Raw genomic sequence first — 11,795 nt, forward strand, 5'->3', positions numbered from 1 at the left:
ATGTACCACATACCTTTGGATTATTTTTCTTTTTGGACCTTTAAATCCTCTTTCAGTTCTTTTAAAACCCTACACGGCCATAACTCTATTTTCCATACCCTTCAGGACACAAACATCCTTTGAGTAGCTAGTAGGGTTTAGCCAGAAATTGAATTTGAATTTCTGTCAATATTCAGCAGTTCCAGAAAAACCATAAACTTAAAAAAATATACTCCTTCTGGTCTCCAAATACCCAGTCTGTATTCTAGCATTCTGTTCATCAGAAAGACCTTCATAAATTAGTTAAAACCTTTTTTTTTTTTTTTTTTTTTTTTTTTTTTTTGGTGAGTCAGAGTCTTGCTCTGTCGCCAGGCTGGAGTGCAGTGGTACGATCTCGGCTCACTGCAACCTCTGCCTCCCGGATTCAAGCAATTCTCCTGCTTCTGTCTCCCACGTAGCTGGGACTACAGACACGTGCCACCACACCCAGCTAATTTTTGTATTTTTAGTAGACATGGGGTTTCATCATGTTGGCCAGGATGGTCTCAATCTCTTGACCTTGTGATCCAACCACCTCGGCCTCCCAAAGTGTTGGGATTACAGGCATGAGCCACTGCGCCCGGCCTAGACAAGAGCTTTTTAAGCCAGCTTTTCAGTCTGCCATGTTTGTGGAACTGTGGTTATTTATCATTCTACAATGGCTTAATTGCAAATTTATGTATATCTTTTTTTTAAAGATGATATAATAAGCTAGCTTTGTTTAATGACAACCCATTTTAATTTACTGGAGAAAATAATCCATTTGTCTTAACCATACTCAGAGGAAAGTTATTTGGGCAAATAAAGTAAAAACCATAAATGATGGATAGCCATCATTACCACAGTAACATTGGTCCAGCTAGGAATCAGCTTGGTTAAATGAGTGACCTCCTACTCACATACCTCCTCAATGCACAACAAACATAGGAGCAAACAAAAGCCTTTACAGAATCCAGAATCACCAGGCAAGAAGAAATAATAATTAAGCAAAAATTTTAAAATACTACCTTTAAAAAAAATGATACTACAAGAGAGAAATTAATGAGTTAGAAAGATATTCTCAAATATAAAGCCCACTCCAGGACTTTTAAGGAAGATATCAGAGGCATATGGAAGGCCAAGTCCAGGATGGATTTAACTGAAGAAAAGGATATTTAGAGAATATCAACATTTTCTAATGCAACAGAAAACCAAGCCAGCTTAGTCTTCTACTTAGTAAGTGTCATGCTAAATTGACCAACTTTATTCTTCAACTTTCTGAGGATCCAGAAAAATCAAACAAAAAAGAGAAAATATCCAAAGATAGAAGTGTACTTTAACAAAATCAGAAAAACCTAAATTATATTGGGCTCTGGTGACTCAGCAATCAAATAATCAAAGGCATTTAGTCAATGTCTATGGTTAGCTCAATGAGAGCGGATGTTTAGCTATAGCGCCAGGTACAAAAAATATATTTTCATGAAGGCTCACTCCCTCATATGATGAGTGAGTGAGTGAGTGAGTGAGTGTATAGACTCACAGCTTTTGGCTTTCTGAAATTCCCTACATCAGTCTTGTTATGATGATTCCTTAGTGCTGGGATGGATCATCCAGCCATGTAAGGTAACACAATAACACTTTGCTCATTTAAAAAAAAAAAAAAAGTTATGACTTCCAAACTCAGCATAGTCACCCAAAGTAAAAAAAAGAAAAAAAAAAAATAAATAATAAGCCTCAGAGGCAAAGGAAAGGGGCCGTCAACCTTGGTAACTATAAAATGACGAATGAGAAAACTCCTCCTGCTGAAGACACTCACATATATAAAGGGAAGGAATACTTCAAATATCATTGCCAAATCTACATCTTCTGGATTTTTTAGCTTGAAAAAAAAAAATGAGCACCAAACCTGATATGATTCAAAAGTGTTTGTGGCTTGAGTTCCTTGTGGGTCTGTTCATTGCTGGCACTCTGTCTCTGGACTGTAACTTACTGAATGTTCACCTGAGAAGAGTCACCTGGCAAAACCTGAGACTTCTCAGTATGAGTAACTCATTTCCTATAGAATGTCTACGAGAAAATGTAGCTTTTGAGTTGCCCCAAGAGTTCCTACAATATACCCAGCCTATGAAGAGGGACATGAGGAAGGCCTTCCACGAAATGTCCCTACAGGCCTTCAACATCTTCAGCCAACACACCTTCAAATCCACTTGGAAAGAGAAACACCTCAAACAAATCCAAATAGGACTTGATCAGCAAGCAGAGTATCTGAACCAATGCTTGGAGGAACGGGGGAATGAAAATGAAATCATGAAAGAAATGAAAGTGGATGAGATGAAACCCTCAGAAGCCAGGGTCCCCCACCCGAGCAACCTGGAACTGAGGAGATATTTCAACAGGATAGACAATTTCCTGAAAGAAAAGAAATACAGTGACTGTGCCTGGGAGATTGTCCGAGTGGAAATCAGAAAATGTTTGTACTACATTTACAAATTCGCAGCTCTACTCAGGAGTAAATAAGGTATATTTTGGGAATTGAAATTCCTGTTCCCTCCGAAATCCCTTTCTCCTTCTCTTCCTCCATCTTCTAAGGATTATTGTGCTATTCCGCAAGCCTGTCCTCAGTTGGATTGGTGGCCTGGGAACATAAGGGACATTCACTTCTCTAAGGAGAGGTAATTCCAACCATTCTCCTTGTGACCAAGAGTCTTGTTAGAAAGTTTTTAAGACAGGTTTAAAGGAATAAGATTTCCTTTCCATCTTCTATTGTCTCTTCCTCTTTTCTTTGGCCATTTTGAAAGAGCTTTGCTGTACCACCTGTGAACTTCACCAAGACAAAGGCTAGAGGATAGGGAGCACAGAATGTTGCAAAATGGTAACATTTGAATGACTTAACTGTTTTGCTGTCAGTGTTGTTTATCCTTTGAAAATTCAGCACTGTAAAAGAGCTTATACATGCTCCCTAGAGTCCATACCTTTGCTTTTCTCCCCTCCTGCTCAGAGAAAAAAGGTTGACATTTCTGGCCCATTTGCTTCTCAGCTCAGTTTGTTTTAATTGATGCTGTTTGTAGAATGGTATTTCATTATTTTAACAGAGTGAAGATCCATAGTGAAATTGGAGGAACGGTTCAATTAGATGACCATTAAGCTCTCATTTAACCTTTGAGAGCCCATGATTCTAATGCAGCACACTCTTCACTCCTGATGTACATTGTTTGATGACTGCACCTACAGGCATGGAAAATGCTGCAGAAAAGTATATAGTACAGCATCTGTCTTTCACTGTTTTTTATGTGCCTGAAATAAAATGTCCAGAGTCATAATATGGAACAATTTTACATTAGATTTTCCTAGTTAGAAGATTACATTCTGTGAGTTAATTTAACTAGCTATTCCAATAATACATGATACTTTAATATCTTCTATCTTTTTAAAAGTTATTTCGCAGCCAGATTACCTAGATTATTTACTTTTCTTATATGGCCCTTCATCGTATTAATTCACCACCTAACTCAGATGGATTTTCTCTTCCTTTCTCTCCTCTACCCCATTTCAGAACCATCTACCTTCAAGCAAGAATTAACAGAGACTGTGGCTACGCAAATGCACAAAAAAGGGTGAAAGGTACCTGGTTCTGCCTTTGGAAGCCATTTCCTGCTCCTGCCATAAAGAGCATGCTGCCGAACTGTTCAGATTCAAGATTATTCTAAGTGCAGGGCTCAAATGGTACAGCCAAAAGTCTTATGATAAAAGTGAGGCAAATTTCAGTCAAGAAGTTAGAAGAAATGTTCAAAAGAACAGGAACAAATTGTGAATCATGGTGTATGCAGGCTATCAGCAGAAGGATCAGACAATAAAATGAGTTAGCGCAAACCACTTAGTAAAAACAGCTATCAGCAGAGTTGTTCCAAATTAAAAATAGTACTACAAGCTTGTAAAGGAGTTGGGACACGTAAGCTACTTAGCAGAAAATATACCCTTGGTACTTTTCATGAATTTCTCTAATAAAGCCTTTGCCTGTTGTATTAACTTTACTGGAATGATGTCAATTACTTTAGTCATTTATGGTGGCAGTCCTGCCAAGTGTTTTCTATGCAGGAGAAAAGAGAATGGCTGAGAAAGCTGTGCACTTCCAGTCAATATAGATTTTCCGGTTGTGTGGCAGGGGTAAAAAACAGTATGCTTTTATAAAGAACACATCTAATCAAAAGAAAAAGGATAACATCTCCACTGGAAAGAAAGGCAAGGACACAAACTGACATCATCACAAAGGAAGAAATACTATAGGCAATATGAAAAACGTTTAATCCAACTTGATTTTTTAAATGCAAAATATGATGACAAACTACTCCCCTTCCATCAGTATGGCAGAAATGAAAAAGAATTATAATATCAAATGTGAGTGGGGTGTAAGGTAGAGGACACAGGAGCCTTTGTGCATAACTGTGGAGAAAGTAAACTGGGACTTTTTCTATAGGGAAATACGGCAAGCTCAAATATCCCAGAGAAGGCATCAACCCCTGTGACCGAGGTATCATGTCTTCAGAAATTTATTCCAAGGAGGTAAGATTGTTCACTGGAACCTTGTTTATAGCATCTCCCCCTTTTATATTCATTTTCACCTATCAATATTTTTTATTTTTCCCAGAATGGTTTTTTGGGGGGGAAGTTTTTAATTCTAACAGAAATGGTGCAAGCTTAGCTTCCACTATCATTGCCCTGTTTTTCTTAGTGGGGTAGACCAGTGATGCCTTTGTGTACTTCTTGAGTAACTTTGGTCATTTTTGTTGCTTCTGGGTTGCTGCTGTTCCTAAATTTCAAAGGAACCCTTCCTTGGGGATAATTTTCATAATGAAATTCTTGTAAAGTGCCTTTCAGTACTTTAAAAATGTTGTTTTCTGTTGCTGGTTCCACCGTTGGTAAGGTAAAAAGACATAATATCCAGAAATCACTAGAGAAAGTGCTCTGTGTATCACATTCCCGGCTTAGCAGTCTCGCTTCTTTTTTGTTAAATGGAAACGCACAAGTTCTGTTAAGTTGGCAAAGGGAAAACTCTCAGAACTGTGCAGACCAAGCACCTGGTATCCACTGACAACGTCTGAGTGGGTACATAGATCATAAGTGTTCCACATAAGCCTCTTTTTTCCCCTGGGTTGAAGAGGAATGAAAAGTGTAATTGAGCTTCCTTGAAGAGGGACCGGCTGGGGATCCCACGGGAAAAGCCGGCAACAGCAGGTAAACTGGAAGGCTATGGGGAGGTATAGGTTCCAACAGGTGCACAGTCTCAGTCGGCCTCACCTCAGAGGCAACACAAGTCGCTGGGCACCATCTGGGGACCCTGCCTTCTCGAATGGCTACACTGGTTTTGCCCTAGTTCTTTAATCAATAATCACACTCACTAAGAATGAACACAACATGTAAGCATCTAACTTGCGCAGGGAAACAGGGCCGCCTGCAACCCAACAGGCGCACGCACAGGGGCACTCGGGGCCATCCTAAGCCACTTGTTCGCTGGGACCTGGAAGCGGGGAACAGTGCTCTGGCCATATCTGCGTTGTGTCCTTAGTCCTCTTTTTCTACAATGCAGGAGGGGGACTTGGGATTTAAACTTCTAGTGGTACTCAAAGCCAGAACTCCACGTTCATTCCGGAGTGAGCCACCACACCACTATTTCCCGGCAACGTCATGAGGCTTCCTCATTATTTGCATCTAGGTTCTCTTTTTGGCGACTAGCCGGCCCTCCAGCCCTTGGAAACTCAAGGACCCCAGAATCTCGGCTTTCCGCCTACCAGAGGTGCCCTGATCCCCTCCCACTGCCCTGGCAGCGGCCCAACCCCAACGCCTTTAGCTAGAGATTGAAATCCTCTGGAACCAACCACAAGACACTCTGGATTGGGGCGGAACCCGCTACCACTGTCTCGAAAGCAGCACCCTTCTCGGATTTGCGCCCTTTGCGGCGCGCCTGGGCTGAGATCTGAGAAATGCGCCCCGGGCCACAGGCAGCCGCGGAGGCGGGGAAGAAACAACTTTCCCTCCACCCTCTAACCGCAAGGACGGGGTGGGGCGGCCTCGCTGGGGTCAGGCTCCTCCGCTTCCCCAGCTGGGATCCCCTGCTGGAGCTGGCGTGAGGGCCGAGGAGGGGGACCAGAGGGGCTGCCTTCTCTCCCCAAGCTCCACCAGATGTTGGAAAGGCAAACAATAGGGGAAACGCGGAGAAACAAAAGGCCATTTGCCACGATCCCAGTCGGCAGCGCCGCAAGGTCCCTGCGGGGAGGGTCAGTGGAGAGGGTCGGGAAAGAGGGCGAGGGGGCTCCCGAGAGATTTAGGGTCTCTGTTACTTGCCAGGCGGCAGGGGTCTGCGCTTTACCCTCCCTGCAGTGGTCTGAAGGTGGGAAGGGGCAATCAAAGCAAAGTTGAAGGGTTTTCACCTTCTTCCCGAGTTCAAGGAAAGGGAGGGGCTGGGATTCCACATGTTTGACAGTTGTTGGCCCCAAAGTTAAGCGCGATTTGTACGACCTTTCTACGCTCCCCACCCCCATGAGGCATCATCAGCCCCGGGGGCGACCCGGCTGACCGCGCGGAGTTTCCCGACGCTGCCCGGAGCCGAGCCTCCTCCCTCAGGATCAGGACGCCCAAGCGTGCTCCCCCAGCCCGGGCGCACTTTTGTAAAGTTTGTCTTCCCGCCACCCCACAGTCCAACACGCACCCCGCAGGCGCCAGTGGCTCGGGATGGGCTCGGAGACAGACGCACCCCGAAAGGAGGACGATCTTATTGATTTATATGTTTTCAAATCAAGGCCACGGATCCCGGGGTGGAAAGTGGGCGACCCGGGTTCCTGCCGGGAAGTGCGCACGAGGAGCCGGCCCGAAGCCCGGGCGCCCGCAGGGGTCTGAAGCGGACTCCAGCCCCGGAAGCCCGCGGCCGGCCGGCAGGGGACAGGTCCGCCGCCGCCCGCACCCTCCGCACCCGCGCCCAGGTGCGCCCCGCACTGCTGCCCGCCTGGCGGAGATCTCGAGCCAGCAGCCACCGGGCTGCGCCGCCTCCCCTCGCTCGGAGCGGGTTCTTACTCACCGTGGCGTTTTACCGCCAGCCCGGGGCCCGGTCGGCTCCCTTCGCCGGGTCAGCGGCAGCCAGCGCGAGAGGACAAGGGTGAACTCGGGGCAGGTGGGGCGTCGCTTGCCAGTCCACGCGAGGGACTCTGCGGCCGGTGCGCGCGGTCCCAGCGAGCCAACCGGCGGACGGGCGAGCGCCTGGCTCCAGCTCAGCCGCCGCCGCTCCGGAGCAGCCCCCACAGGCACCCAGCGCGCCGCGCAGCCGGCCGGCGCTCGACTGTCTCGCGGGGTCGCCGAGCGGGGACCCCTGGCGGCCGCCTGCGGAATGGCAGCTCCGTTGGGAACAAGGTCGTCTTCGGGATCATCTTCCCTTCGGAAAGACATGGGAAATGACCGGTCTAAGGGGGCTCCGAGCCTTGCGGAAAAGACACTGACCCTCGGGCCAGGGCAGAGAAGAAGGCGTCGGATCAGAAAGGATGCGCTCTGCGTCCGCAACGGCCACTTCCAAGGCACCTACAGAGCGGGAAACGGTCTGCCTTCTTCCGGATTTTCTGATTCTTGAAAAATATCATGAACTATCTGACATAGAGCAGAGCATTAATCATTGGAAAATACTCAGATTCTAGCATGTTTACTAGAACACACTGGGAGTCCCGGACGAACATGGATTTTAAAGCCCAACCCACAGCCTGCCACTCTCTATTTGTGTGCTCTTGGTCTATCTACAACCTTAAAGCCTCAGTATTCTCCATAAATTGGTGGGGAGCAATATCTACCTTGCAGGGTGATGGTTATGGGTAAACTACACACAAAACGTTTTTCAGTTTATAGTAAGAGTTATCAAACATGAGCTTCCTGCCTTCTGTAGAAAAATAATGGGATCGCTCACATTTTTCTATTCCCCATATGATCACATCTTAACGTATATCGAATGACAAAGTACTGCATTCCAGCATTCTTACGACACCCTTCAAAGAGATATGGAACTATATTAAGTAGAAATTAGGATACAAAGAGAAAGCATCCCTCTTCTAAAAGAGGTTTCTGCAGCCAACTACCAAACGAGACCTAAAATCACATGCATTTTTTGCCATATCAAGTCATCTCAGATATTGTAAGAAACGTTTCATAGTCATGACTTAATGATATTAACCCTGGATTAAATGACTCTAATTCTATGTCATTTGTGTAATATAAAGATATCGATTGTGACTATCAGACTCAAATATGAGAAAATTGCCAGATACAAAAACACAGCCAATAAGCAATATTTCCATTCATCACCAAGGAATCTCATTTCCAGAGTGCCCCGGTTTTTAACAGGACGAACTTTAGAGTCAGACAGAGCCATGGTAGCTGAGTCTAACCTTTCTGAATCTCTGTTACCTCATCTTATAAAATGAGGATAATATAGGTAGCTGTCATTCAATGAAGGAATGCATACAACATGCTTAGCATAATAGCTGTCACAGGGTAAGTGTTCCAAGGTCACCACCTATGGTTCTTTCCAGCATATAGTTCTCATGCCACCCACGTGTAGCCCCTCCCTCATGAGTTTAAGAGACCCCAGCAGGTGTTATACTCACACACACACAGGATTCAGTGTCCCTTAAGATGTTATTTGTTATCTTCTGGAATTAGGGACAGAAAGAGAATATTTTCAGATAGCTTGGTATAGAATGAATAACATTCACATTCCTTGTCCAAATCAGTACAGATTAATTTCCATCATTTCCAACTCACGCTTTATATATTCCCCATAAGAAAAAAGTCATGCTGGTCTTCAGTAGTATATGAAAAAAAATTCCAAAAGGATTTTTTTGCCAAACCACTTCATTACAGCTTCCCCTTAGAGGATACCAAAGGAACACAGGGATATTGGAAAGGTGTCACCATAGCAACATCATAATAGACAGATAACAATAGAGTAAAAGTGAAGAAAGCATATTTGCATAGTCATTGACAAGCTTGGACCTCCAGTCATATTGCTCTGGGCAGCAGTGCTCAGAGTTCAAGGACTACTCAAAGTAAATTTGGTGAGAGGCTATTTCTATTCGTTTTGGCTGAGTCTGACTACCCAGTTCATTGTGCTCATGTGTGCTAATTGCAATTGTTACAGGCAGTTTACTAACGAACAACAGACATCCTCAAGACTCCTTCCTTTCATCCTAAGCAATGTGAGTTCACAAATCTAAACAAGTACCTAATAAATCTTCAATAGTAAAGCATACTTCCTCCTTACCTGCTTCTATTTTGTTTTCAAAACCCTAAATAGTCACAGGGATAGACAAATTGTCTCAATGCTTATGGGAGCTTCTGTGATAACAGAATTTATGTTAATGAAATCTGGGTACTGAAAAGAAACAAATGTGCATGACTCCCCCTAAGCATTGAGGTATTGGCAACTCAAATAATAGCAAATTTATATATATGATATATATAGATTTGTAAATATATAAATATATATATAGACATATAAGAAGATATATATATATATATATACACACACACATGTACATTTTAGAGACCACATATATCTTTTAAGCAATTTCAAACCATACAGGAATCCATGTAGGATCTTAAGGCATATTTTCTGCTAGCATACTTCTCAACATTTATAATGACACTAAATGTCTATAGTCATTTCCTCTGAAATGCATATTACATCAATCCCATTTTGTGAAAGTGGAACTAAGGCATAGAAAGGTCAGAGTTCGGGAGCTGGGAAGAATGTATGATAGTGTTCAAAGTTGTTTCAGTGACAGCTGAACAAGATAGTGTGGTTTGGAATCATAAAGGACAATTATCTGCCTTCTGGTCTATAGGAATAAAGTGAATGTTCTTTCCTCAGTTAAAAAAAAATGTATTGAAAAGAAACTATACTCTTTCCTCCTACTCTCAGAATCTGTTTTGTTTATAATGACCCAGTGCTCCTTCATATGTCTCTATCAGATGGTATTTTTTTTCTTATTTAAAAATACCCAAATACCCATGCGGTTGAGGCTGCAGTGAGCTATGATTGCACCACTGCACTCCAACCTGGGCAATGGTGAGAATCCATGTCAAAAAAAAAAAAGAGTTTGTGTCTTTAATAAGTGACGCTTCTCAAGAGATGAGCCTGCTGTTTCTGCTCTGGCTTAACATAAGCCAGATGAGGTACACTTGTGATCTGCCTCAGTGTTCTGAGTAATGGAGAGGAGTTCTCTCACGATGAAACAGGTCAACTTAGATACGATCCAAAAAGGTTAGCTGCCAGGAGAACCAAAGTCTAACAGAGTCACGTCTACAAGCCCATACCCTGAACTTCCAAATTAATCTAGAGTGAGACTTTAGCATTTTTCACAAATAGAAAAATCAGACCACTGTGTGCTCAATGGTTTTGGGATGTTGTGCTTTCAAAGCAATTAACACAGAAAGACACAGAAAGAGAAGAGGCTAGTGACTCATGAGTGCTTCCAATATGATATAACGCTCCTTTCTCCTCTAAATAGGAAAATAGTGAAAATCTCAAATAGCCGTTCTCTCTTTGAGAAACACAGCTTTACGGCTTTTGTGATCAATGCCCATTGCCCTCACCAACAAATCAGTCATTAATTCCCAACTGCCTTGCATTGCAAATACAGGAAAAAACGTCTTTTGTATCTCCTTAGCTCTCTTTGAATGTCTGTGGGAAAGAAATGAAGGAAGTAAATGTTTCTGCTCCCAGACTGAAGGTAGCTTTTGATAAACTTGGAAGCTCTCCAAACCACACCCTGCTCTCCTGGCATAGAAAATAAACAAGATTTTTCATTTTACATCATAATTAAGGCAAAAGACAAAAGTGAAGGTATCATCCAACCTGATCTTCTTTAGCCTCTAGCTGTTCTACCTACACAGGACTATTTTCTCAATATTCCAATTAGGTTTGATATACTGCTCAATATTAATTTCCTTTTAAGAAGCTAATTCACCATTTGGAAAGCCCCTTGGGTTGAATAATCATTGAATTTCTAAATGGCCTCTGGATAGCCTCAATTGCGTTAGTGTTTCATGTCCAGTAAGTAATATGAAAGAGGTTTGCCTTGGGTATTTAACAGCTCTTAATGATGCTTTTCAGGGGCAAAAATTCCTTCTGAAAGGATTTTTGGAAAAGTTTCAGTTAAAATTTTCCCAAGTCTTGTTGTCTAATGCTCAACAAAGTCTCTGTAGAAATGAATAGATAACCTCCTTCCTTCATTTTTCCCTTCCTTTTTTTCTTTCTTTTATCCTGCCTTCTTCCCTCTTTTCTTTCTTTCTCTTCCCTTCTTTGTTAGAGGATTTATGATGGCTAGGTAGCTCATCAAGGTTTCTACCCAGTGTCCCAGAAGAACAATTGTCCCTTTTAATAAAATGAATTACATTTTCATTCCCTTTCATTGTCTTTTCATTTTCCCACGGTTTTTTTTTTTTGGGGGGGGGGGGCTGGTTTTTTTCAGCAGATGATAAATGATGTTTTCATTTGAAATTGCTTCTTACTACTGCTCAGATGATCAGCACGAGAAGTCAAAAGTAAAGCACATGTGCTAGTAAGAGAATCAGGGTGTGGAAAAGGGTCTTTAAGGGTCCAAGAAGGAGACAGGGACCCAGACATGCCCATCACCAGTTTGAGGCTCCTAGCTTGTTCGTGCAGAGCCAGATCTTGTAGTTTGTGGAGCACAGCTTGTTAGAACCCAGATCTCATGGCTTTCAGTCCAGAAATATTTCTTGGTTTGGGAGTTGTTTTTCATTGT

At 43.1% G+C, this 11,795-nt stretch overlaps 3 protein-coding genes across 3 annotated transcripts in view; 2 read left to right on the forward strand and 1 right to left on the reverse strand.

Moving 5' to 3' along the window:
• Positions 1-7,293, reverse strand: part of MOB3B (MOB kinase activator 3B) — a 205,727-nt gene extending 198,434 nt beyond the window's left edge. Inside the window, exon 1 of the mRNA XM_017508888.2 lies at positions 7,067-7,293. The gene's annotated coding sequence lies outside the window, so the exon portion shown is untranslated. The remainder of the gene's footprint in view (positions 1-7,066) is intronic.
• Positions 645-4,016, forward strand: IFNK (interferon kappa). The gene has a single exon (XM_017508889.2). It carries the CDS (start codon positions 1,891-1,893, stop codon positions 2,512-2,514), a length of 624 nt encoding a protein of 207 aa, XP_017364378.1. The 5' UTR covers positions 645-1,890; the 3' UTR covers positions 2,515-4,016.
• Positions 5,149-9,277, forward strand: LOC119468257 (collagen alpha-1(I) chain-like). Its single transcript, XM_037731482.1, has one exon. It carries the CDS (start codon positions 6,776-6,778, stop codon positions 7,607-7,609), a length of 834 nt encoding a protein of 277 aa, XP_037587410.1. The 5' UTR covers positions 5,149-6,775; the 3' UTR covers positions 7,610-9,277.
• Positions 9,278-11,795: the final 2,518 nt, after the last annotated feature.

Source organism: Cebus imitator, unplaced genomic scaffold (assembly GCF_001604975.1).
Source record: "Cebus imitator isolate Cc_AM_T3 unplaced genomic scaffold, Cebus_imitator-1.0 Scaffold403, whole genome shotgun sequence".
Classification (NCBI taxonomy): Eukaryota; Metazoa; Chordata; class Mammalia; order Primates; family Cebidae; genus Cebus; species Cebus imitator.